The sequence below is a fragment of the Prionailurus viverrinus genome, chromosome A2 (assembly GCF_022837055.1).
Source record: "Prionailurus viverrinus isolate Anna chromosome A2, UM_Priviv_1.0, whole genome shotgun sequence".
Lineage (NCBI taxonomy): Eukaryota > Metazoa > Chordata > Mammalia > Carnivora > Felidae > Prionailurus > Prionailurus viverrinus.
In genome coordinates this window covers 13,018,700-13,045,056 of record NC_062562.1, presented here as the reverse complement: position 1 = coordinate 13,045,056, position 26,357 = coordinate 13,018,700, and the positions used below count along the sequence as shown (strand labels likewise).

At 60.4% G+C, this 26,357-nt stretch overlaps 1 protein-coding gene and 1 pseudogene across 11 annotated transcripts; both read right to left on the bottom strand.

The window, feature by feature from the left end:
• Window positions 1-181: 181 nt before the first annotated feature.
• Window positions 182-21,057, bottom strand: SSBP4 (single stranded DNA binding protein 4). 11 transcript variants are annotated; one of them, XM_047849961.1, is made up of 18 exons: window positions 20,946-21,057; window positions 20,030-20,066; window positions 8,333-8,405; window positions 7,913-7,974; window positions 7,731-7,815; window positions 3,984-4,073; window positions 3,430-3,495; window positions 3,147-3,206; window positions 2,991-3,060; window positions 2,605-2,824; window positions 2,250-2,295; window positions 2,124-2,159; window positions 1,947-2,001; window positions 1,790-1,860; window positions 1,616-1,694; window positions 1,215-1,243; window positions 944-1,051; window positions 182-554 (listed from the first exon to the last, which is right to left on the bottom strand). In XM_047849961.1, the coding sequence occupies exons 6-18, from the start codon at window positions 4,044-4,046 to the stop codon at window positions 525-527; spliced, it is 933 nt and encodes a 310-aa protein (XP_047705917.1). In that variant the 5' UTR covers window positions 4,047-4,073; window positions 7,731-7,815; window positions 7,913-7,974; window positions 8,333-8,405; window positions 20,030-20,066; window positions 20,946-21,057; the 3' UTR covers window positions 182-524. The 11 variants fall into 11 exon arrangements, with proteins under 11 accessions (XP_047705917.1, XP_047705915.1, XP_047705911.1 ...); XM_047849959.1 differs by lacking the exons at window positions 20,030-20,066; window positions 20,946-21,057 and adding an exon at window positions 14,992-15,435 and having other exon boundaries at window positions 2,605-2,672; window positions 2,757-2,824; XM_047849955.1 differs by lacking the exons at window positions 20,030-20,066; window positions 20,946-21,057 and adding an exon at window positions 14,992-15,438.
• Window positions 11,420-14,662, bottom strand: LOC125160724 (U6 snRNA-associated Sm-like protein LSm2; annotated as a pseudogene).
• Window positions 21,058-26,357: the final 5,300 nt, after the last annotated feature.

Sequence of the window (26,357 nt, the reverse complement as noted above, 5' to 3'; positions counted from 1 at the left end):
ATCCTAATCACCCCACCCCCCCACTCTAGACCCCATTTCCCGTTTCTCACGTGGTAGACTCCAACCTACCCTTCAAAAACTGATGTCCCAAATCTTGAGACTTCCAGAACCCTGAAGCCTCTGCCTAACCCCATGATGGAGGATGTGGCTGCAAGCCAAAGTGAAGAAATCTGAGACCAGATACCAAAAACCAAAACCAAGTTACATTTATTGATGGGGCCCACCCCCTGCTGTCCAGGGGAAAAGAGGTCCCCAGGGAGCCCCCTTGGACAAAATAGAAATGGCAGGAAGGTCCTATACATGAAAGAACGTCTCTGAGGTCCTTGCGTTTTTTGTTTTTTTATAAAATGAGAGTCCTTCGTGCGGGGCCTCCCAGCTGTCCAATCCTTGAACTGGAGTACAGTCGCCCGAGGTGTGACCTCAGACCCTCACCCAGCAGACTGCCCGGGCCCCTGGACCTTGGTCCCAGGCAGGGGCACTGGGCAGAAGCCGAGGCCGGCAGTGGGCAAGGGGCTACTGCCCCATCACACGCTCATGGTCATCCCCGGCGAGTACTGCGGAGAGACGAGGGGGTGGCGCGCGGAGGCGGGCTCAGCTCCGGCCTAGGCTGGGACCCGCCCCCCCGGGGAGAAGAGGGGACGGGGCGGGGCGGGGCGGACGTCGGGGGGGGGGGGGGAGGGGGGGAGACAGGTGGCGAAGCGTGGGGAAGCCGCCCTGGGGTGCGGGTCCCAGGGTGGGGTTGGGACGGGGGCGGGCCGGTGAGATAAGGGCGGGAGTGAGGGAAGGGGGGAGAGGGGAGGGGAAGGATGACGCGGCCGCCCCCCCACCTGGCCCGCCGCGGTCACGGTCTTGCTCTGGCCCCCCGGCCGCCCCGCCGGGGCCTGCCCGCCAGGCCCCTCCGGCCCGACGCCGCCGCGGGGGGGGAGTCGACGCAGTCGCTTACGCTTTCGCTCGGGAACGGGTGCAGGAAGGTCCCGGCGGCCGCCATCTCGCCGTCGTCCCGCGGGGTGCCCGGGGCGTTGCTCAGGCCGGCCACGGCGCCGGGGGAGCTCTGGGGGCGGCCGCGGTCAGCGCGGTACTCCCCGCCCCGCGGGCCAGGCCCTGCCCACCGCTCGTCCCGACCTGGACTAGGCCTCTCACCGCCCTGGTCAAGCCCGCATCCCCGCGCCCCGGGAGCCCCAGGCCCCACCCCACGCAGGAGCGCGGCCCCTCACCTTCGGCAACCCGTCCATATCGCCCGAGCCTGTGGACCGACAGACGGCGGACCGCGGCTCAGACGCGCCTGCGCCAGGCCCGACTTCCCCGCCCCCCGGGAGCCCAGGGTCAATCGACCCCCTCCTCGAACTTCCCCCGCCCCCAGGCCCAGCCTGCTGGGGATCTCGGACGGAGGGTCCGGGCAGGGGTCAGTGATGGCACTCATGGTTTAGTTACAGGAATCCTCCCCCCAACGCAACCCCTGCCACTGGGCCGCCTGCGGAAGCTCGGGGCACAACTGGGTCGCCAGAAGAGAAACGGGGTTGGAGGGGCGGGAGCATCCGCCAGGGGGCGCAAAAGGCTTGTGAAGCAGCCTGGTTGGGGAGTGGGGCGGGGGGGTGGTCTCCGGACGCCCACTCACCCAGGGATCCGTTCACGTGATGAGGCTCCATCGCACTCATGGCCGCCATGGGACCCTCCGGACCAGGGCCAAGTGGGAACTGCGGGCAGCGGGGCAGCGTGGGACTAGGGCCACCAGACCCCCAGTGGGGCCACTACTTTCTGCAGCCCCCACCCTGGAGCCCCCTCCACTCACATTAGCCCTGCCGGCGCCCGGCCCAATGGGGTTCATGATAGTGTACATGTTCTCGCTGGAGTTGGTGGAGTCTGGGGGAGATATTGGTGCATGAGGGGAAGAAGTGTGACGACTTCTCCAGGAACACCCTCCCTGTACCCCACCCGGGCTGTACCACCTCCAGGGCTGGGCATGATGGGTGTTCCAGGGGGCCCGCCTCCTCCTGGGGGTCCCTGCACAAGGAGGGAGACAGAGAAGGTGAGAAAGACCCCCCCACACACACACACATCTGCCACCCACAACCCCTCCCCCCAGGCTTGAGCGGCACAGCCACGGCCCGCTGGGCCCCACTCACCGTGTAGCTGCCGGGGGAGGAGGAGGAATAGGGGATCTGGGGAGAAGGACAGCTATGAGCAGTCGGCCCGCTCTACCCCTCACAGACCGCCACCATCTTCCCCCGGCCCTCCGGGCCACCACTCACCGAGTTTCCGCTGGGGCTGGCCCATGGGCCTCGCACTCCAGGGCCCCTAGAAGAGACAGTGGTGGACCCTGGGGTGAGGCTGGGTGGTACACGGCCCCCCACTACGCACTGTCACCCCCCACCCTGCTGCCCCGTGTGCCCCCAAACAGGCCCTCAGCGCAGCAGACATTGGCTGGGTCAGCCTTCATCCCTCACCGGCCTTTGGGCCTCAGTTTCCCCACCTGACAGCAGAGTAAACCATATCCAGAGCATTAACAATGGCCAGTGCAGATTGAGCCTGCCCCGGCCCACCCAGCCTGTGAAGCTGGGTGATGGCCCACGTGGGCACACTCCAGGGGTTCTCCCAGGGCCTTACATGTTCATGGTGGGCAGGCCCGGGCCGGCGAGAGAGTTGGGTGGGGGCCGCATGCCACCTCCATAGCTCTGGGGAAGCAAAAGGGCTGTGAGTGGCCAAGGTGTGGGGGGAAGGCCCCGAGGCGTACCCCCTCTCCCGGACCCTGCCCTCACCTGGGGTCCAACGCCGGCCATGCCCCGTGGAGGTGTCACCCTCTGCATCGGGCCCATGCTGGGATGCCCTGAGGTGGGGACAGAAGGAGGGGGGCTCAGGCCGGTAACACTCCCCGGGGTGGACATGGGCCGGATGGGGGTGGTTCTGCACCGTGAGACAGCAGGGACGAGGCATTCCGAGCCGGGGTCCCGATGAGTGGAGGGGGAGGCAGCAGCTGGAGCTTCCCTACTCACCCTGAGCACGCGGGGAGGGTTCCATGGCGCCAGGGAGGAGGGGCTGGGAGCCGGGGAGGCCCACCGGAGGCTGCGGAGGGGGGTGTGGCAGCAGTGAGCGAGGGCACCACCACCCTGGCCCAACTCCTGCCCCCCCTCCCCTCATCCCTCTCTCACCTGACTCGGCATCCGCAGGGCGGGCCGGGGGCCCCCTGGGAACCGCGGTGACATGAAGGGCTGGAAGAGGTGGGCCGGGGATCAGCACCTCCCACCGCCCCTTCGCCCCCCGAAGCTACCCCGTTCCTGCGGCGCCCCGGCCCCCAGCCTGGACAGCCCCCTCTTCCAGGACCAGTCAGCAGACGGCAGCCAGCCAGGCCCGGCGCGTGAGTGCGGTGGGGCCGGGGGCTCGAGTTGCTGGGACGTGCGTGTGGTGAAGGGGCGGGGCGTCACAGGTCCTTACCTGAACGTGAGGCCCCATCATGGGGGCGTTGGGGTTGTGGGGGGGCTGCTGGGAGTCGGGGGGGCCCTAGGAGGACAGAACCAGGTGGGTTGGGAAGAGCGAGGTCCACCGAAGCTTCACTGCTTTCTGTGGCCTTGCTGGGCGTGGCCAGGGAGGGGGAGGGGATGCCATGGAGGCGGGAGGGTGGGCCAGTCCTGCACTCCCCCTAAGGCAAGACGGGGTTTGGGGTGAGGGGCTCTACGGAAACAGTCAGGGGCAAGACCCACGGCTCAGAGAGCCATGTTCTAAGGCTCTTAGCAACCTGGCACGCACAGACCAACTGCACAGAGACCCCGCCTTCTCCTGGCCTGGGACCCAGCTCAAGCGGCCCCTCCCCCGCTGGCTACACCAAAACCCAGATGCAAAAACCCACGCACTGACCACCCTCCCACCCAATTCCAGCCTGCCAGGGCCTCTCCCCACATGAGACCCCCAACCCCATCAGTGCCCGCACCTGTCACCCTGACATAACCACTCAAGAGTTGCAGAACAGGGGGCACCAGCCCTGGCTGTACCTGGAAGAAGCCGGGTGCCATGGGGCCCGCTGCCATTGCGTCGTTGGGGGCCATGCTCCCCATCACTGGACTAGGGGCCGCTACAGAGCTCTGCAGGGGCGGGGAATACCATGAAAACCAGGTCAGGTCACTTCCTGCTTGAGTGTCCTCTCCTTTCCAAAAGCAGCCCACTCCACTGCACAAGGAACCTGGACCATCTGACCTTCTACCCATGCAGGTGAGGATGCCTGGAGGGTCCTCTAGGTGACGAGCAGCTGCCCCTGTCCCCACCCACGATTAGCAACCCTGACTTGGCCTCCTCCTCAGATGTGCTATGTGGCCCTCAGGATGGGCTTTGCCTCTTTGCTGCACCCAAGACGCTGGAGGTGATCAGGGCCCTGCCAGGCTGAACCCACAGCCCAGGAAAGAGGCCAGGATTCCCAGTTCCTAAGGAGTCAGTCCCAAGCCCGAGGATCTGGGGGTCTGAAAATGCCAACAACCCAGGGCTCCAGTGGGCATGTGCCTCATCCATTGGCACAGACAGGCTTGTTCCTTCCATATGAATCTAACCTCAGACTAGCAGGGGCACAGTCCCTAACTCTAGGCCCATCCCGGTAGGCTGGTGAGGCAGATAAGCTAGACCCCCAGCTCTATCCAAGACACCTAAAAACCAACTGGCAGCTTCAAGATGAACCTCCCTTCCAGAAGGCTCCTCCCTGAAGCTGCTGTACACACCAATCCCCCTCCTCCTCCAATAGGGAGGGAAATGAAGAGGAGGACTACTGGGGTGGGGTCTTCAGGCTCCTGACTTCAGATGGAGGAGAGGAGATGACAGGGTGCCAGAGAGGGGAGTTCCCATGTCAGCCAAGGGCGGAGATGCTGGTGGCAGGCCAGAGCTGGCAGGGGGCAGGCTGACAGGCCACTTCCTCTGGTCGGTTCCAAGTCCCAGGCCTGTCTGCCTTTGGGGCCCACAGAGCAGGGAGGAGAAGGGGAAATGGAGGCCTAGTTTACAGGGCAGAGGGGACACATCAAAGGATAGGGAAGGAGGAGGACTCTGCAGGGACTGAGTAGAGAAGAGAGGAGTAGTTCTCTGGGGGCCCCTTGACTCTGGTCTGTCTGGATCATCTGCCCCCACTCCAGGCCTGACAGGACCCAAGAGGAAGAGTCTGGTCTGTGCGGGTCACTGCCGTCCCTGGGGCTAGCACAAGCCATCACACAAGGGATGCTCAGGAATTTGTAGAACTGCAGCCACTTGGGTTCAGAGGAGTTAAGCATTTTGCCCACGGTCACACAGCATTTCCCGCCCTACAGAAGTGGGGAGAGGGCCCCTTGGCTGGGTCAGGGCAGGGCCCCTGGAGACATACCCTTCTGCCTGGGAATGCAAGCTGCCCCCCTTCCTGTCCCTTCTCAAAGGTCAGCCTCTGAAGGACTCCAGGCCCCAAACTGGGGAGGTATGGGTGGGAGCCTCCCCAGGCCTATGGTGACTGAAAGCACTCCCAGGGCCCATTGCAAATCTTTTGAAAGCCCAAGAGACCCTAGGAGTGAGGGGGGATAAAGCTTTCAGCCCCCCCTCCAAACTGCCACCCACCCCCCCCACCCCCCCACCCCCCCCCACCCCCCCACCCCCCCACCCCCACCCCCACCCCCGCCTTCCTCCACCTCATGCCCTCCCACAGATACAGCCTTACAGCTGAACAGCTATTCTCGAAGGCGCCTGCCTCAGTGGCTGAACAGGGGCACCTCTGAACCTTAGGTCTATCCACCCCCGCCCCCCCCCACCTACCCCACAGGGAGGGTGGGAGAGCAGTCCCCCTCCTTTTGAGCCACAACAGGCGCCAGATCATTTCCTGGTCGGGAGGGCGGAGGTGGGGGCAGCTGCTTTCTGGGCTGCGGACCACGAGATGTGGGGGCAGGGAAAAGATGGGGCACCCCTCACCCCCTTGTAGCTTCCCAATTCTAGGCCCAGAAGGGTTAATAGGGGGCGGTCCACTCTCCCTGGCGGGTGGCCCAGCTAGACCGCCCCCCCCTCCCCACGTCCATCATCCGCCCGGAGACGCCCTGGCCCAACCTGCGTTGCTATGACGACGGGTTGGGCGCGCTAGCGTTTCCTGGAGATGCCGAGGTCGGCAGCAGAGCCGGGAGGGGCGAACTGAGTCCCCACTCGGAGGCCCCCCCACATACACCGACCACGTAGAGGAGGCAAGCAGGGCGCTAGAGCAGCGGCCGGGCAGGATGTGCGCCCGCAGCAACAGAGAACCCGCCACCCCGGGGCCAGGTCGCTACCCACCGCGGGCGGGGTGGGGGGGGTCCCCATCCCCCCACCCACGTCCGCTGTGCCCGTGCCATCTCCCCCCACCCCCCACGCCACGCGCGCTCCGCTGCCATGGTAACCGGCGCGCTCCCGGGAAGCGCGTACCCCTCCGTGTGAAGCACCAAGCACTCCGCCCTCCTTGCCCTCCCTGGAGGCGCCCTGAGAGGCCGCTGGAGTCGCGGGCAGAGGCAAAGCCGGGGCGGAGAGGGAAGGGGCGCTGAGCAGGCCGGGAGGGGGCGCCCTCAAGGAGTCAGGCACGCACACAACTCCAGACACCCCTGGAGCCCCAGTGCTGGCAGGAGAGGGACAGGGGGGCAGCACACGAGCAGTGGGACCCAATAGGGACCAACAGTATGACCCCAGCTCCCAAGCACAGCGTAAGGCGCGTGAGGAGCGTCTTCAGGGACAAGACGAAGCCTTACCCCTCTGGGGCTGCACTCCCGCCCTACGAAGGCCTGCACTGGGCAGGGGAGGGGATGCGTTAGGCGGGGAGGCGGTGCACAACCTTGACCAATTGCAGAGCGAGATGGGGACCGCCACGCCCTGGGAGGCCCAGGGGGCACAGCGGGGAGGATTGCTCAGGATGCGAGGACGGCTGTCGGAGTGTGGGCGCACAACGGGGAGGGGGTGGGAGGGGGGAACTCGCCTAGAGCTGCCCGCCCCTGGACGCCAGTTGCGCTGCTGCTTCCCCCTTGAGTGGGCCCGGAGCCCCAAGCCTTTCCTGGCCAGCCAGAGACCTCTCGGAGAAGCTGGGTGGCCAAGCCCCACACCCAAGGCCAAGAAGATAAAGGCAGGGGCTGCCATCTGCCCATGACAAAATGCCACCAGCCCTTTCATGTCATGCCCTCTCCTCTTCAGACAGGCCTCTGACCCCCACTCAACCCAGAAGGAAACTTAGGCCAAAGAGGTGGAGTCAACAGCCTCAGCCACCAAGCAAAGTTAGGAAGTGTGCCCACTGCTGGGCCTCTGCTGCTCAAGGGTGCACCTGCCAGTTAGCCAACCCCCACCCCCACTCCCACCTGCACTCAGAAAGGCTGGGGCGGGAGGGGACATGCAGTAGTGGCCCCAACCCTGTCCCCCGCCACACATGTAGACACACACACACAAACTACACATACACAGCTAGGCAGATGGGGAGGCAGGAGCTCCTGGCTCCACGGGGGATTCAGATGATGGAGAGGAGAGGCGGGGCCCGCCTCAGGAAGGTATGGGGGGGCTGTGGGGGCCCTCAGGAGCTGAGCGCAGTGGAAGGACCTCCCCCATCTTGTGAGTATCCCTATACTGAGTAGAGGGAATAGGGACTACCCAGAAGTGGCCAGATCCCAGATCAATCCCCACAGCCAGACCCACTTGGCCACCCAAGCCAGCCTCAGGCCACACAGGACCCCAAGGCCACAGGCCCAGAAACCTGCCCATGCCCACGAGCCCTGGTCCCAGTCCCCGGGGCAGGGACTCACGTAGTCCTGGAAGGCCTTGGCCTCATTTGAGTGCTCACACGCCTCTCTGCGGTCAGGTGCTGCACAGTACAAGTCCCAGAACACGCTGTGGGCGGCAGGGGGGGGAGGGGGGGACGATGGTTTCCCCACACGTCCCCACCCAGCCCCCCTCCGTGGCCCACCCTGGCCAGCCTCACACGCACCACCACCAGGAATGCAGGAACCCTGGGGGCTCCCCCAGCGTAATGTTCTTCTCCCATCGGATCTGCAGGGGGAAGGCAAGACAGTGAGAGGGCCCTGCCTGACCCCTTCCAACCTGGGGCAGCCCTAGCCCAGCCTGGTGCCTGGGGAATGCTGGGGCAGGGGACCAGCAGCCCAGAGCAAGGGAGCTGGGAGGGGGGCAACTACGTGAGGGGCAGATAAGTGGGCACAGATCGTCAGATGGCCAGGCAGATGCCTGGACACCAGTCCACGGGCCCTGATCCACCCCAGCCCTCAGTTCCCAGGGCCAGCAGAGGGGCAACCCAACCCATCTGGAAAGGAGATGGAGAGGACCCCAGGGTATGGGTGGTAAGGAAGGGCCCAGCTTAGGGGGGGATCTCTGCCTGGCCAGGCTGGCTTACCTCGGACAGAAAGGTCTGGGCTGACTTCTGGGCACCAACGTGCAACAGGTACTCGTATACATAGAGTGCCAACCTGCAGGCAGGCAGAGGGGAGGCTGGCTCAGGACTGGGGCGAGCCCCACAGTCCCAAGGATCCCTGAGAGAGGCCCTCAGTGAGCCCCTCATGACGCCACACCCGGCCTCACTCACTGCCCCCTACTGGTTCCCCAATCACCCACATCTCCCCCACCCTGACAGGCGATGACTTCAGTTGCTCAGACCAGCCAACTCCTACATATCCATCAATACCCAGCCTGCAGGCCCTTCTTCTAGGCAACGCTCTCAGCAGTCCATAACCCCCCACTTGCAAACCAAACTCTGCTCTGTTAAACACCAAGTCCTGGCCCCATCCTGCCAACGCCGAACAGCCTTGGTCCCAGAACAGAACAGCCTTGGTCCCAGGGAGGTTTTCTGCCCAGGAGAAAGGGCTCCCGGATGTCACTCCAGACTATGCCCTGGGTAGGGTCTCCCAGCCAGTACCCTAGGCCATGTGGCCAGGGCCCAGCACCTAATTCCCTCCCAGCCTTGCCTGCTAGGGGCCCTCTTCCAGGTGTCCCTGGACCCCCGTTCTCTTTCTCAGGATCAGCGCCCATCCACCAGTGGTGGCCATGACCCATCTATACCAGCCCTCCAGGGAGAGTCTGGAGAAGTGAGGGTAGCGAGGGGCAGTGGGGCCAGCAGTGCCACTTGGCTGCCACGGCACCTTGTCAAAACACAGTGCCGGGTAACCTTAGACACACCAATCTGGCCACTGCCCACCCCAAGAACAGGCCACCTTCCATCCGGCAGTGTCCTCCACGGACCACATAGGAAGGCCGGCCCTTCCACGCCACCTTCCAAGCCTCTCCATCCTCAGCCTCCACGCCCCCTCATCAGTCCTCCACACCAGCAAGCAGAGAAACAACTTCCTGGCCCCTGGGGTCACCCATTTCCCAACCATCCACTCCACAGTTACTGGCCCCTCCCAGTGCTCCCAGGGACCTTACTGCCCGTCCAGGTCCCATGTGGGCTGGGGGGTATAGGGTCCAGATCCAAGACTGGGGACTCCTCAAGGGCTGGCCTGAGCTGGAAGGCCTTCTAGAACGCCTCCCCACTCGGCTGGCCGCCCTTCCCTGGCTGAGGGCCCCATCCTAAAATAACCCTGCTTGGTCTCATGTTCCTGCTCTCTCCCCACCTTCCCAGCCAGGCTTCTTGATCCTCACATACCCGCCCCCCATCAGATCACTCCCCCTTCCTCAGACCTCACAGAGGCAGTTCTGGCCATTCTGTCCTGGCCCCCAGTCCCTGCCCCACCCCATGGGTTCTGTCCTTGGCCTGGATCCTCTTCCTTCACCCAGCACCTCCCTGTGCAATGAACGCAACAGACACCTGTACCTCTGCAAGCCACCTGCTCGTGGGCAGACAGGGACACAACAATACATAGGAGAAGCTAAGTTATATGGTGGGCCGGAAGGTTGTGCGTGCTAGGGAAGGGCAAAAGGGGGACGTTAAGGGGTTGGGGTGGGCAGCCGTCCCAGGGTGAGGTGGGCCCCTGGCTCACACCACACCAGATGAGCTGTGACAGCCACCTACAGGGACAGGGCACAGAGGGGTAGAGTTCACGGTGCTCACGCAACTCCAAGCGTGGGTTTTCCTCAAGACTGGCTGCGGATTCCCCCACATCATCGCACCCCTCTCAGCCTTCCTGGCCCCATGGCCCCATGGCCAGGTTTACCTGTCCAATTCACTCCTGTGACTCTTCCTTTCTGGAGGCTTCCTGAGCCTTCAAGGGGCCTGCATCTGCCAGCCCTGTGTCCATTAGTGAAGGAACGAATGTGAAAAGCCAATGGCCTGAAGCAGAGCCAACCAGCGCAGGCCTACCAGCTACCCCACCTTCCAGGTAAGGAGAGGCTGAGAGAGGTCTGGTCAGTCCCTCACCCATTTCGGGGGTTGCTGCAAGGAGCAGGAAAGTCTGGGGTGAGACGTCCAGAGACAAGGAAGCAAAATGAGGTGGGGGAATCCAGGTAGATGGGGTAAGGGTAGGGGTAGTGGGGGGCTGCGGTCTTGCCCTGGGGGAATTCTAGCTCAGTAAGCCCCCTGAAGAAATACCCTTGGCTCCCACCACATCCACCAAGGGGTCTACACTGCCAGCCATTGGGTCCTCCTATACCGCCCTTTGGCCTTGACTGTTCAGCAGTGACATGTGACCCAGAATGCAGGTTCAGGAGCCCGCCTCTGCCTGCCCCCCACGTCCCTGTGATCTGGCTTGGGTGGTCTGGCCTTGACTCACAAAGGTACAAGGGTGCACACACGTGCACGAGTAACATCCAACCAACCACAGCCCTGAGATCACTGCACTTACTGAATTTAGGGGGAAAAGACTTAAGGAAAAAGCTCTCTCTCCTGATTCGGAGCCTTCTTCCTGCCTCCTCTAGCACACGCTTGGCCCAGGCCACTAGCATCTCTTACCTGGATTTCGACAGCACCCCCCCCCCGCCCCCTTCCAGGGGCTGTGCTCTCCCCAGCCCCTAGTGTCTACACACACACATCCCGTAACACTCCCCCTTCACTGCCCCAACACACGTACACTGGCCATCCTCCACCTCAGGGCCTTTACCCAGGGTGTTCACCCACCTCCAACGCCTCCACCTTGAGGCCGGTGTAGCTCAAATGTCACCCGTCACAGTCTTTCCTATCACACCTAACACCACCTGCCCCATCCGCCGCCCCCCCCCCCATCACCTTATTTATCCCCTTCTGACACATAGGTCTCTGCTCTCTGCCTGCAGCTCCTTCTGGAATGTAGCTTCGGAGGGGGCCGGGGGTGGAGGCAGGGACTTGCTCTCTTTCACTCACTACTGAACTTAAAACAGAGCCCAGCGCATCTTGGGCCCCCAGCTACCCCAAAGGAATGAACAAACCAACACCAGGACTCCCTGTGACTTCGGTGGGGGGGGGGGGGGGGATTAACACAAGTAGTCTGGTAAGCACCCATACAAGTTGGCTGAGTATTTCGATGTTAAGGATTTGGGTGGGGTTTTATCCCCAAAGCAGAGAAACCAGGCAGAGTTTTCAGTTTTGCACATTTCTCTTACATGTTGGTACTTTAATTTTTACTACGATGGAGTCTGAGGGAAGAATTGTGAGCTGTTTTGTTTTGGGTGAGAAGTGCTTTTGTTGTTGTTGCTTGTGTGCGCATCGTAAGTTGATTGCCGATACGGGAGGGAGATTCCTTCCATCCCCAAAACGAAACACATGGGCGCCCTGGAGAAATCTAGGAGATTCTTCCCACTCCACGGAAGGAGTGGGAAGGACGGATGCTGGGGACAAGGCAGGCTTTGCAGTTCCTCAGCCTACTTATCCTCCCCTCAACAGAGGAGAGCTGCTCCCCACTATTATTTCCTCTCATCCACTCATCCCTGAAGTAATAATTAAAAAAAAAAAAAAAAAGGCTCCACTATTAAAAAAAAAAAAAAGACAAAAAACCCTCCAGTATGGGAGCCAGGGGTCCCGGCTGGGACTTGAGGTTAAAGGTCACCAGTAGAAGAGGGACAGGGAGGGGAGGAGGAACCACCACTGTTTCTGCTGCAGGGCCTCCTTCCTTGCTGCGTCCTGTAGCCGCTGCGGCGGCCTCATCTGCCGGCAACCGCACAGGGCGGACCACTGAGCCCCGGATGAAGCAGTCCTTCACTGATAACGTGTGAGGCTATTTCTCAGGGTCTTGACACTGACGTCAGTTAGTCTGATGTTGAGATACCGATCCACGCGCTGGAGGGTTCCACAGATGCTCAGGTCATTCTTGAGTTCCACGACCACATCCTTGCCCACGAGGGACTTGAAAAAGGAGTGGAAGAGCAAGGTGGTCCAGCCACTGCCGGAGGGAAAGCGAGGGCCGGACCCGCCAGCCTGGGGCCTGACGGCGCGCATGTTGGCGGCGGGGGACGGGGGGTGTGAAAAATTTTGAAGCCTGGACATGGGCTATGTTGTTCAGGGCCCTTCAGAGACCCCAAGCAGGGCTTCTAGTTTGACGGTCACTGACCAAGCCCTGGGCTCGGTCATGGGGAAGGGCCTGGGCTCTGGATCCAAATCCTGGCATGCCCACCCCTAACCAGGTTGGCAAATGACCTGCAGAATGACTGCACTCAGGGGGGGCGCTTCTGCGGGAAGAGGGCAGGTGGATGGAAGGAGCGAGTGACCTAGAGGATCTGGCGTGCCCAGACCCCAAGTATTCATAGGAAGAAATGCACACGGTGACCTAATAGGATGTTAGAGCCCCGCAGGCTACAATGCGGCACCACCACCGCAATCAAGAATTATGGTAGGTCAACGGATGCTCCCCGCATGGTGTCCTCCTCCCCCTTAAAGCCCCTGGACTTGCTGCTGGGGGCTGGGAGATGCCCTCTACCCAGGGGCTTGTATCACTCAACAAAGGGACTCTCCAAGCCACACACTTCCTCCCTCCCCACGGCTGCCTTCAAGGCCAGGCCTTCAGGCATCTCTTGCCAGGGTGGTGACCACCCTCCTCACCATCCGCCTGGCACAGCCTCCACACTTGCCCCTCACAGCCCTTCTCCCACACGGTGGCCAGAGTGACGACCCCCACTCACAAATTCCACCTCTGTCTTCCTCCTCCTCCTGTTCCCTCCCAGACACTACCTCTTCTCAAGTCCTTCCTTGGAGGCTCCCCTGTGTCCAGCGGCTCTGCTTAGCCTCCAAGACTCAGTTCAGGGGCTCCTTTCTTAAGGACCTCTTACTCATCTGCTCTCCAAACGAGGATGCCCACAGCCATACTTGGAAGCCCAGCAAGAAACAGAGCAAACGCAAGGTGATTCCCGCACCCGCTGAGCTAAGGAACAAACTTCACCTGTGGTCATGTGCCCTGTCTCAAAACCCACCCCAGGAGAAAAAAACACAAGGAACCCAGTGACACCAACCATGGTTGTCGTTTATGGAATGATTTAAACCAACCTAGCAGCCCTTCACAATGGCAGAACCTCTGGAGCCATAGGAGGAGGGATACCAAGGGGACAAAGGGGCCTGCAGCTACCCCTGCTACCTCCGTACTCTTATTTAAAAAGCCCTAAATCCAATGACCAAATGCAAGTGCTAGTTAGTTCTGGGTGGTAGGTGCCCTCCAGGCTGCCCTGTAGGTTGGGAGTGTTTATTATTGGACGCACCCAGCAGGTATTCAGTCCTTTCTGGGGCAGGCTGTCCCAGACCCAGCGTTGAGATGGGGAGCCAGAGGCGGGCCCAGGACAGGGACCTGAGAGGGAAGAAGGGCAGGAGGAGGCAGGAGGGTGAGCAGGGAGAAAAACATAGTGCCAGGGGCTGAGGACCCGAGCAGTGTAACCCCCCCCCCACACACACACACCCCATTTCACAGAGGAGGAAACCGAGGCCCAGACACAGGAAGTGGCTGGGCTGGTGGCTGCCTGCGTGGGGTGCTCCACCTGCAGCCTTTCACCAGTCCTTGTAGTCCTTGTGAGAATCCTACAAGGCCGGTCGTCCTTATTTCAGAAAGGAAGGCTCAGCAGCAACCAGCCGGCTTCCCGGGTGCGGTGTCGCCCTCCCCCCTTCCGAGAGCTCTCGCTCTCTCGTGCCCCAGACGCTGAGACCTCAGCAGATCGCTTCCTCCCCAGGGCCCCCGCAGCCCTACGGATGAAAGAGGGGGTGCGACCATCTGGTGTTTTCCAAACTTTCTTTAGCAGCAGAACCCGATCTCCAAACCAACGCTTACATGGGAGCCCCTACAAGAAACGGACGAACGCAGGGCAGCTCTGGGCACCAAGGGGCCTGGAGAATAGGCACGATGGCACCTTTAGCCTCCGCATGAGGGGTTTTTGCAGATCCCAGTGTCCCCCCCCCCCCCCCCACTGGGAGCCGTGTGGCCTCCCCAGGGGATCCACCCAGCTGCCCACGCGGGGCTGGGGCCAGGACCCCTCAGGCCCTCTCCTCTCGCAAGCTCTTCCTGAGGTGCAGGGGTTCCCCCCTCCCCGACTGAGGTCAGTCTCGTCGGCCGCGGAAACTTCCCTGCAGAATGTGGGAGAGGGCTCGGCTCGCGACCTCGCGCGCACGCAGGTCTCGACTGTTGGAGGTCTCGCGACCTTCGAGTCCGGCTCGGGTCTGTCGCGCCCCTTCGAATCCTGCGCCCTCACGTCTGGGGCCACGTCGCGACCCCTCGCGCCACTCGGGTCGCTCAAGCCCTCGGGTTTCACGCGCCCCCTCAAATCTCGCGAACCTCGGGTCTCCAGCACCCCTTCAGCCCTCCCGACCTCTGGGATCTCGCGCACCCTCTCCAGCCACACGACCCCTTGCGTCCCTCGCGCCGCCCGAGTCCCACGCGCCCGTCAAATCTCGCGAACCCCGCAGCTCCCCACGCCCCTTAGATCTAGCGCACTCCCACGAATCTCGTGGGCCCGCGCGCCCCTCGGGTCTCGCGCGCCCCCCTCAAATCTCGCGCCCCTCGGGTCTCGCGCGCCCCCGCAAATCTCGCGACCCCTTCGAGCCGCGCTGGGGCCCCGCACGCCCTGCCCCCGCGCCCACGTGCCCCGCGCGGTGCCCGCCGGCATTGGGGCCCACGGAAGCCTGCGCGGCGGCCGAGTCCCGCCCCCGGCGCCCACGGCCCCGGCCCACCGACTCACTTCTCGCGGGCCTGGCTGTCGGAGGGCACGGCCGAGCCCTTGCCCCCCTTGGCGTACATGCTGCTCCGAGCCGCCGCCGCCGCCGCCGCCGCCGCCGCCGCCTCCGGGGCCCACACCTGTCAGGCGGCACCGCGGGCCGCGCTAGCGGTCGCCATAGCTACCCCGCGCCCTGGGCCTCACAGCCCCGAGCCCCGCGCGGGCACCGCGGGCATCGTCCGCGCGGGGGAGCTCCAGACGGCCAAGGCGGCGGTGGCGGCGGCGGCGGCAGCTCCAGCTTCAGCTCCAGCCACGGGTTTTATTTTCTTCCTCTCTTCCCTCAGCGCGGGCTGTTCCGGGAAGCGCGCGCCCCCTCCTCCCGCCGCGCGCGCCCCCGCCCGCCGCCTCCCTGCCGCCCGCGGGCGCCGCTCTTAAAGGGGCGATGGCGGGCGCGCGGATGGGTCCCGCTGTGGGGACCGTGGGCCGGGCGCGCACGCGCAGTGCCCAAAGCAGTGGGGTGGGGGGGGGGGAGCGCGGGGACACACACGCAGGCACGGGTGGGGGCGGCCACCTGGGGACACACAGCAGGATACAGTTGATCACGGCTCCACACACGGTCTACAAATAGGACCAGCCACCCAAATTGTACACCCAGGAGCACAGCCACACACAGGACCCTCCACACACAAATCCACAGAGCTACTGGAACGACGAGTGAGGGTTCCCTAAAGCGACAGGCCGTCACACTGGGTGTCCTCCCCACAGATATGTCCCCCCACATCCTGAGAGGAACCCGCCACACGTACAGTTCACCCAGGGACACCCCGTCCCACACACGGTGGTATACACAGTGGCCACCAGGACAGCAAAGCACACAGGCCACTGCTCACAGGGACGCACAGGCACACGTCGGCTCCGTTGTGCTGCAGCTCCCAACGGGCCGTGGCAAAAACGCGGCTGCTTGTCGGAACTCCTACCCAGGGCTCCACACGTAGCCCTGGGGTCTCACAGTGCCACAGACGACAGCGTCACACGGTCCCGGGGCCTGTGGCCACTCGCAGACACATGCAACCCGAAGACCACCACACAGCGCCGCCCCGTAGTAGCCACACCCCGTGTCAATAGCAGTTGCTGGGTGATTGTCGCCTGGGTCATTCCTGCGGCTGCTGCTCAGCCTGGGTATCGGCCAGCTGTAAACGGGGCGCATCCCACTTTTCATTGTCTCCTCTGCAGGAGTCAGGACTGCAGGCGGGGGGTGGGGGGGACCCCATTCCCCCTCCAGGGGCCCTTCTCCTCCCTCCAGAGGGTGTGAGAGGGGGGCAGACACCGAAGTAAGGACAAGGGTGCCTGCGAGGGGTGGAGGCCTGTGCGCGGGACCTGCTTGCGCCCCGGGGAGGGAGGCAGTCCGGTTGTGTCTCCAGGTCTGGATGTTTCTGTGAATGTCCGCCATAGGGGCTCCCCCACCCCCACCCCCCGCCCCACCCCCCCATGCACGACTGCGAGCCTGTGTGTCTGTGTCTGGGTGTGAACCCGCAGTTCCTGTGTGAGTGCACATGTGCATCATGCCTGCCTGGAGTTTGGTAGGTATCCAGGGAAAGGCTGCTGTCTGGTCAACTGGCCCTGGCTCTGCAGCAGCGGTTGTGTGTCCTCGGCGGTTGTGTGAGGCCGAGTGACGCCCTTAGGCTGTGTGCACAAGTGTGTGTGTTTGCGTGTGCCTCCGCGCGGAGGTTGATTACTGGCTCCCCGGGACCTGTGTTGTGTGGTTGTGTGCTCAGGCTTCCTGCGTCGTGTGTGTGTGTGTGTGTGTGTGTGTGTGTGTGTGTGTGTGTGTATGTGTGTGTGTGTCTTGATGGGAGCAACCGCCCCCGCCCCTGCCAGCTGACCCCCTGTTATACCTCCCTCTAAGAGGCCGCGCTCCCCAGTAGGGATCCCCACCCCTCAAGCCTGGCGGTCGGGAAGTCGGGAGCCGCTGGGGTTCCAGACAGGCGGAGAGGAAGGGAAGGGCCAGGCAGGCCCCAGCCCCGCCTCCATCCCGAGGGGCCCCGGCCGGGGTTGGAGGGGGACGCCAGCCCTTCCCACTTCCTGTCCAGCCGGTCGTCCCCTCCCCCAGCTTCCTCTCCCGCGGGGCCCCCGAGGCCCGGGCAGGCGTAGAGGAGGGGCCTGCGTTGCGAGCTAATGGGGGCGCGGCCGGCAAGCTTCTATAGGGGCCTCGAGCTGGCGGCTGCCCAGCGCCCCGGAGGCCACCGGCGGACGTGGGAGCCAAGGGCACCCTCGTCGTAATACCCGCTCCCACCACCGGTCTCCGGCGCCTACTTCCAAAGAGGCACAGAGAAAGTGGCTCCCCCTCGTCGCACAGCGTATATGTGACCACTGTGACACTCCGGCCCCGAGGACGCTCTTCCTGCCATCCCAGGCACCCCCTATTTATCTCCCAGCGCTCGGTGGCTCCCCGGGATTCTGTGTGTCCTGCGCGCGTCCCTCGGCCTTTCTGAGCCACGGTTCCTTGAGTCGTGATCTCCAGCCTCCCCACAAACATTTATTGAGCATCTGCTGTGCGCAGGGCTCTTGTGGGGGCTCTGGGGACCCAGCCAGCACGCTTTGCTACTGCTTGTGGAACTGAGATTTTGATGGGGAGGGCTGACCGTCAAACGCTGGCGTGTCCGTAGGATAATTTCAAGGAGTACCACATGCTGGGCAGAGGGAGGGGTTCCCAGTGGAGAGGATCCAGCGATGGCCAAAAGGGCCGGGCTCCCCGGCAGGGTGGAGGCGGGCGGGGGGTGGGGGGGGGTGGTGGTGGGAGGATGGAGAGCAGGAGGGAAACGCAGCGCGAGCTGCGAAGGGGGAGGTGCGGCGGGCTGAAGCGACAAGCGCGGTTCTCATGGCAACCGGGACGGATCTCCAAACACAGCCTCGGTGCCCGCGGAAAAGTCCGAGAAAAGGGAGATCGGCCCCACGCGGCGTCAGGGAAGCGGAGCCGCTCGCACATCCAAGCAGGGCGCACTCCTTACAAGAGCAGAACCCACAGAAGGGCCTTACCCCCACCGCACCCAGAAGAGGGAGGGGGTTGGGGGGGGGAAGGAAAGTTTTCGTGTTTTTTTTGTTTGTTTGTTTGTTATTTTATTAAGGGGAGGGGTGGATCTGAAAGATCTGAAAGCAAAATGTTCAGATTGCAGCACAGAAGTGCAAAGGCCCTGAGGTGGGTACACGGTTAAGGTGCTGGAGGCAGAACGAGGAGGGCAGTGTGGCTGGAACAGGAAGAGGAACCGGATCACTCCCGAGGGGACGGGTTGGGATTCGTTCTAAGCAATAAGGAGCCACGGGAAAGTGTGTAGCCTTGAACGGCAATCCGCAACAGGATTTTAAGAAGCTCCATGGGGCTGCTGGGTACATTGAGATAGCATGGAGGATGCAGAAGGTTGCCCGCGTAAGAAGCCCAGGTAGACAGGGGCCCTGGGCCAATGGCAGACCCGGGAATTGATTGGGGTCCCGGTGGGGACCCGAAGCAGAGAAGACTTATTAAAAGTCTGGTCGGAATGCTAGACCCGCCATTCCTTCATCGGCTCCCGACTGCCCCTGTGTGGCTGTGCGGGGACTGCAGCCTTGAGCCAGTTCTCTGCCTCGGGATCACCACCGGGTTGGAGGCGGTGCCTGGGCAAGCCCGTAGCGGACTGTGCTGGTAGGGCTGGGGCGGGGTGGGAGTGGGGTGTTGAATGGAGGAAAGTCTGTCCCACCCCACTCCCTGCCAGCCCTTCCACTCTTCATACCCGCCCTTCACAGGCCCACCTCCCGGCCTTTGCACGGGCTGTTCCTGCTGCTGCCTGGAGGGCTCTTTGGCTCCTGGCCCTGCCTATTCTAGTTCCTTCTTCCCGCCACCCCCCTCCTCTCCTTCCTTCCCCTCTTTCTCCTCCCCTCCCTCTTCCTTGCCTTCCCTGGCCATCTCCCCCACATTACTGGTTCAGCACTGGTCTTGGTTGGATTTGTCACTGTTACGATAAAATGATGCATCAAATAATCTGTTGACAGCCTCTGCCTCCCCCCGGATCTGTCCTCCCTGCGGACACAGCCCTGGCGGCCGGTGAATATGTTGCAGAAGTCGCTGGGAAGCCTGGTTTGGGTTTTCCTGATGATGGTTTTTCCTCTCCACTGGAGATGAAAGGAGCACCCCCCCCCCCCACTTCTCATTAAAGTGGCAGGCCTTGGGAGGGGCCCGGATTCGGGATGGGGGCTCCTCCCCAGCCGTGCGTGGGAGGCGGGCCACAGCTGGGAGCAGGGTCTGGGCCCTGAGATGTTTCCTCTCAGAAGCTGTAATTATGGGTAATTTTCTAACTGCAACACAAAAATTAAAACCCAAACAACATCGGGAGGGGAGAAGCCACAGCAGCTGGCCCGAGTGCTAGAGCAGGGGTGGGAGTTCTAGCCTAGACCTGGTGGGAGGAGCAAGGCCCCCAACCTGAGCGCTGGGAGGGGGGGGGGGGGGGGGGGGGGAGGCAAAGGCTCCCGGAAGAGGCGGAAACCCCTTGGAGTCTCAGGTTTCCTGTACTCCAAGACTGATCACCTGGAGGTAGAAGTCCCCGGATGGATGGAGGTTGGGCCTGGGTTTGAATCCTGGCTGCGCAGGTCCACTGAGAGTCTTGGAACAGGAGGCGACTGAACCCCCCAGCTTGCAGAGCTGCTGCCGAACTCTAGGCAACCGAGGGGACCCAGGATGGCTAGGAGGAGGAGCCTCAAGCAATTCTACAGCTCCACCCATCAGCACCATCCTCAACAAAGCTCTGCCTGAGCCAGTAGGCTGACCTACCTCCAGTGCCTTCCGTGGGCTCCAGTGCCCATAAATTAAGTGCCTGTTCCTTCTCGTTGCATTTGAACTCCAGGGCCAAACCAATCGTAAGGAATTGGTGGGCTCAGCCCGGATCAGATCATCCCTGGAAAATTCGCCCAGCAGCCTCATTCCCATGTTATAGACTAGAATAGGGCTCTCGGAGCCCAGAGAGCTGCTAAAAAAAGTCACACGGGTGATGCAGAGGCAGCACCTCACCCACTGGCATGGGTCTGGGATACTCACTCTGAGAAACTGGAGGCATTCTGCGGAAACTTCAGGCCTGGGGGGAAGGAGCAGGGAAGAGAGGAATGAAGGAGGGAAGAGCCTGTAGCAGGTACAGAGAAAGTTCCACAGATAAAATTGAGGCTCAGTACAGGGAAGCAACTTACCTGAAGACACACAGCAGAGAGTGGAGAACCAGGTATCTCTTTGGGCAGTAAAGGGGAGGGGTCTTCCCCCCACCCCCCATTTGGGAGTCCATCACTGAATAATAACACTGGGGAATGGATGCTTGCTAAGCACCAGAAGCTGGGTGCCTTGTGTCCACGGTCCTGTTGTATGCATCCAGCTCATCCCCACCCCAGGGCCTTTGCATGGCAGTGCTCTCTGCCTGGGATACCTCGCCCCCAGCCCTTCCCCATGGCCTGCTACTCTTCATCCTTAAGGCCTCAGCTCCCACATGTCTTCTCAGAGAGGCCCTCCAACCCGGGTCACATTGCCCCGTTGGATTTTCCTGAAAACCTTGTTTTTGCACGTTGATTTCCCACATTTTCAGTAACCCATGAGTTCCACGAGGGCAGGGAGTTTGAATGTTTTGCTCAGTGCTTAGAACAAGTCTTGGCACACAGCAGGAGCTCAATAAATACCTGCTGCCACACACATGAATTAAAAATGATCATTGTCCCCTCTGCGCTGGGATCTGAGGCCTTCAGTGTCCTCAGTGGTCTTAGCCTGATTGTGACACAGACCATCATTACCATCCTCCCTGGCCAGGGTGGAGTCCAGGGTTCAAAAGGGCCAGGGACCAATTTTCTGCCTCTCTGCCCAGGCCACCGAGGACTTACAATCCCAAGTATGGCCACACGAGGGCAGCAGAGACTCGCAGCACCAGCTCCTAAGGGTCTTCCTCCCCCGCCTCCCTCCCCCCCTCAAGCCTCACCTTGGTGCACCTTTGGAACAGCACTTGAGATCTCAAGCTTCAGGCTTGGAACGTAGTCAGCTTCTCTTGACCTTGCCCATGCCCCCAAGTCGGCTTCCAGATATATATTTACATATTTATGTGTTGAATTATTTCATAGTAAAAAAAAGAAGAAGAAAAATACAGAAAAAAATCACCCGGTTCCTCCACCCCCATCCCCCAAACTTCCCATTTTGAACTCTGCCCTGCATATCTTTTTTTCCCCCTCACTTTATTTTCTCCAGAGGTCTTTCACCAACTTTTCCAAGCCATGAACCAAACCCCTCTACACTCTGTTTAACTTTTTCTCCACTGCACTCCTATTTCCTAATCATTGCACCTTCCCCACGGAATATCAGCTCCTCAAGGAAGGGCAGGAGTTTTGCTGCATTCAGGAGGCACTCAGTCAATATCTGAGGGATGAATGTAATCTTCGTAAAAAATTTAAAAATTAGGGGCGTCTGGCTGGTTCAGTCGGTACAGCATTCCACTCGTGATCTCAGAGTGTGGGTTCAAGCCTCACGTTGGGGGTAGCGGTTACTTAAAAATAAAATCTTTAAGGGGCGCCTGGGTGGCTCAGTCGGTTAAGCGTCCCACTTCGGCTCAGGTCACGATCTCGCGGTATGTGAGTTCGAGCCCCGCGTCGGCTCTGTGCTGACTGCTCAGAGCCTGGAGCTTGTTTCAGATTCTGTGTCTCCCTCTCTTTCTGACCCTCCCCTGTTCATGGTCTGTCTCTCTCTGTCGCAAAAATAAATAAACGTTAAAAAAAAAATTAAAAAAAAATTAAATCTTTAAAAAGAAAAAGAAAAGAAAACCTAACAAATAAAACGAAATACCCTCCTTAGCCCACAGCCCCAGGCAATCGCTACCATGAACTCAAGTTCAAATCCATGCATCCAGGAGTGACCTGGAGACCTGCAGACCCCGCCAGGTAGACGTACGCGAATGCATCTTGTGTTTGAGCACCGTGCAGCCTCATGGTCAACAACACGGATTCTCGGCTGACCCTCAGTTGCTCTTGAGCCTTGGGCAAGCTACTCAAACACACCATGCCTCAGTTTCCCTGTCTGTAAAATGGAGCAGGGGTCTTTTCAGTTCCTATGAAGCATAATGACAGTTCCTATCTCGAGGGGCTATCGTGAAGATTGCATCCTTTTTTTTTAAGCTTATTTTTATTTATTTTAAGTAATCTCTACACCCAATGTGGGGCTTGAACTCATGACCCCAAGGTCAAGAGTCAACATGCTCTACTGAGTCAGCCAGGTGTCCCAATCACTCCACCTATCTTAATTTGGGGTCCCTAAGAAGCAGGTTCTAAGAACAGAATTCAAGAGCATGGACTGTTTAGGTGGTCATTCCGAGAAGCCCTGGTCGAGGAAGAGACAGAGGTCAAGGTGAGGAGAGAGAAGGAGCCCTTCAGGGGGGTACCAACCAGGGGGTTCCCAGGGGCTGGTTTCCCAGGGGGCCCTCAGGGACACAGCCCAGAGCCTGCCTCAGAGATGTCCTAAGTGAGGTAGGAGGAATCTGAGGCATTTATAATCAACGCTCCTCCCTCTGTGGCAGAGGGCTATTCCCAGGGGAGCCCTGTGGCCCAGCAGCTTGGCCTCCCGCAGCCTCCCACAGCCAGACCAAACTTGGCTCTCGCAGGTGGAACGTGCTTGCTGACCGCAGCTGCCTCAGCGATATATTTTTGTTTGCCCCCCCCCCACCACCCACCTCACCCCCCCTTACAACAGCATTCACTGACTTCTAAAATTTCACCGTAACCAACATGTCCACGTGACTTCAGACTCGGTCTTTCTACTTATTCAAAATCAAGCTATACCTTCTGATTCAATCTTTGTCCATTCGATGGACCATCATTGACCCCCTCCCCGTCCCCCGTGGGACACTCAGCCAAGTGTCCCCGGTGCCGTAGGCAGGCTCGTGTTCACACCTGCTTCTCAGCCCTTCACAGCCACCCTCTAGGGTGGTTTTCGCTGTCATTGTGGAGAGGAAGCCGAGGCATAGACAGATTAAGGTACTGGCCTTGGGTCACACAGCGGTGAAGTGGCCAAGGAGACCTCAGTCATCGCTTGCTGGATTAACGCCTGGTCCGCGGCCGCCCACATCTACCCACAGTCCGGGCTTGCCCCTAAGTCAGCTTTGCTGCCCCAGTGCAGCCTCTGCTTGTCACACCTGCCTCTCTGGTCCTGACCTGCTGGCTCCAGAGCCCCTCAGACACCTCAAGATCCAGGCCTCTAGATGGCCTCTGCTGCTGGGTTGGGCTGCCTGGCACCCTGCCCTCCACCCTCCCCCAGATGAGACTGGATCTTCAGAGCAGCCAGACCTGGAAGGAAAGGGGGTGGGGGGGAGGTCTGGTGTTCAAAGGCTGCACTTTGAATACATGGAGATTGGAAATGGTAGGACAGGGGTTAGGGCAAGAGATCTGGGGGTCTGAACCCCAGGGGTGGAGAGAGGGGCAGATTCTGGATAAGTGTGAGAACCCAGGAGCAGGATGGGAGGTGGATAATGGGAGAGAGCAAACCCTTGATCCCACTTCAGCTCCCAGTCTTGGAAATATTGGGGGCAGGGCCCAGGCCGAGGCCTTACCCAGAATAGGTGGGTACATGGGGGTCAGAGGATGTTGGGCAAATATGGCTAAGTTGTGGGGGCCACACATTGGTGGCCCTGGGTCTGGGTTTACCCCCAGGGAACTCTGTATATCTATCTTTGTCTTTAGTGGAGGGTCCTTTGAATTTTTCTGACTATTGTTGGGGGTGTCTGAAGGTCTGTAAAGGTCTCTGGGCATCCCTGGGGTCTTGGGGATGTCTGAGTTTCTCTGGGTATCTCTGGAAGTTTCTGTGGGTCTCTAGGTGTCCTTGAGTGTCTCTGGAATCTCTCTGTCTTGGGCTATCTGTGAGGGCCTATAGGTATTTCTGGGGTCTTGGGGATTCTGAGTTGTTTTAGGTATCTCTGGGGGTTTCTGAAGGTCTCTAGGTGTCTCTAAGGATCTCTGGAAGTCTCTGTGCTGAGAGACTGGCCCCGCGTGGGACTCAGACCTGTTTCAGACTCAGTCTCGGGACATGTCAGCCTGGAAGGAGAGGGAGTATGGAGATGTACCCTCTGGAAGCTTCTGGTCCCCCTCAGACCGTGGAGCCAGAGCTGCCCTGCTCCCTATAGCCTGGCCATGACCTTCTGGGGCTGCAGCAAGCAGGTCCAGACCCCAAGTCCCCCAGGCCCCAGACCTGTCAGACCCCTGCCATGCTCCAGAACCCAGGACCTCCCCAAATGCCGGGAACCTCCAGACTCCTAAGCCCCAGGACCTAGGCCTCCCAAACTCCAGACCCCTCTAAATGTTCCAGACTCCAGGACCCCCAGGTCCCCCTGACCCACCTCCAGAACCCACTATCCCAGGCCCCACGCCTGACCCTCCCCCCCCAACACCCCCAGCCCTTGTGTCTGGTACTTCCTCATTTTCTCATTTCCTCCTATTCTAAGAGGACTTAGCCCTTAACTCTGCGGATTCCTCCCAGGGTGTGGGGCATAGGGGACGTCCACCCCCACCCAGGCCCGAAGCTGGCTGGTGCCCCTCTGTCCCTCTTATCCCCAAAGCCAGCGTGTCTTACATGTGTTTGCTGGCTGATTTCTGTGTTTTGCATGAAAAACCTACGTGGTGAATTTCTCCCTCCCATCTGCCCGCTGCTTCGAGGTAACCATGGGTATTTGTTTTCCGTGTTTCATCCACGGTTTCTCTGGAAGAACGAAACGAAATCTAGTAGTTTACTTTTTTGGCTTTTTTCAGTTAATGTTTTCTCTTGGAGACATCTGCTCTCACCTAGGTCTGCTCCCACCCCCTCCACCCCTCCCCAGGCCTTTGCCACAGTCTGTTCCATCCCCTGGATGCCCCTCTCCCGCCTCCTTACTCAGTAAGTCCCCCTCATCCTTCTCCCTAAGGCCTCGGCACACAGTAGGAGCTTAACAAAGGTTTGTGGGAAAAATAAATGAGTCTTTGCTTCTCAGTTCATAGAGACCCGTCATTTTGTTTCTATGACTCTGTGGCACCCCCCCTCCAGGATGGATAAATCATTGTTCATCTACCCAATCCCTTAGATTGCTTCCTTTTTTTCTCCCCCCCCCCCATATAACAACATTGAGATGAATCATCCTTAACCGCGTCATCTCTTGGCCCTCCCTCTTTGTTAAAATTGTTCAAAACACACTTAACATAAAATTGACCATTTTCACCATCTTAGAGTGAACGATTGCGTGAGTTTTTTGTACATTTACAAAGTGTTTTGTGAGCACCACCTACCTCTGGCTCCAGAACATTTCCATTGCCCCAAATGGAAACCCCATCCCCCCCCCGTTTCGCCTCCCCACCCTCACCCCAGCCCCCTGGCGACCACCAATCTGCTTTCTGTCCCTAGGGATTTGCCTGGTCCGGACGTCTCGTATCAATGGAGTCATAGGCTCTGTGGGCTTTTGTGACTGGTTTCTTTCACTCACCCTGATGTTTTCAAGGTTCATCCATGACCAAGGGAGCGTCAGCACTTCACCACTTTTTGTGGCTGAGTAACATTCCGCTGTCTGGAGGCACCACGTTTCGTTTATCCACTCCTCAGTTAGTTCACGCCACTGCCGCCCTTGTCACTTTGTCAACATGAAATATTCAGGACAGTCCCAGCAGCGGATGCTGGGGCAGCAGGCACGAGTGTTTGGAACCCCCGTGGCCTCTGCCGGTCAGTGTGCCTTCCACTGGGACAGCGCCACATGTGATCCTGAAGCGTGGCACGGGCTTCCCTGTTTTCCCATAGCCCGGCCAGCACAGAACATCGGCACACTTCTGAATCTTTGCCAGTCTCATAGGGGAAGACAAATGACGCCCCAGAGTTGTGATGTGCAATTTTTCTGTTAGGAAAAAGTACCTTTGGGTGCGTTGGAACGACAATTTCCAGCTCTTTCTAAAAGTCTCGGCTCAAAACCTTTGGCCATCCCTCTGAGTCTGAAGAGGGGAAGGGGCAGAGTTTGAGGAGAGGGGGAAGCATGGGGGAGTGGGGTTCAGCTTCTCACCGTCAAGAAGGCTCTCAGAATTTATCCCACTTTACAGATGTGGAAACTGAGGCACAGGGGGGTTAAGATTGCACAGTGAGTCAGGGTCTGGAAGGGAGTTGAACTGGGTCTGCCTGACGCTAGGACCCCAGGGAGGTGGAAACCCTCTCCTAGCCCACCCTCCTTCATCTACTCTTGTCAGTACGCTTTGGGTCTGACTCAGGTACCTGTCTCCTTCTGGAACGCTGGTCTCCTGCCCAGGTTCCCCACCTCCAGACAGCAGGCTCGCTCACTCTGGAGGAATCTTTGGACACAGCACTCCTCCACTGCTCACACATCTTCCTTGGCTCCCCACGGCCCTGG

What these genes read in the sequence shown, in the direction of transcription:
- SSBP4 (XM_047849953.1), bottom strand. Translation starts at nt 15,050, where the DNA reads ATGTACGCCAAGGGGGGCAAGGGCTCGGCCGTGCCCTCCGACAGCCAG. An exon ending in TTCCTGCATTCCTGGTGGTG is followed by an intron (nt 7,816 to 7,912) that starts GTGCGTGTGAGG and finishes TGCCGCCCACAG; the next exon opens with CGTGTTCTGGGACTTGTACT. An exon ending in CCAGCCCCAGCGGAAACTCG is followed by an intron (nt 2,160 to 2,249) that starts GTGAGTGGTGGC and finishes CCTTCTCCCCAG; the next exon opens with ATCCCCTATTCCTCCTCCTC.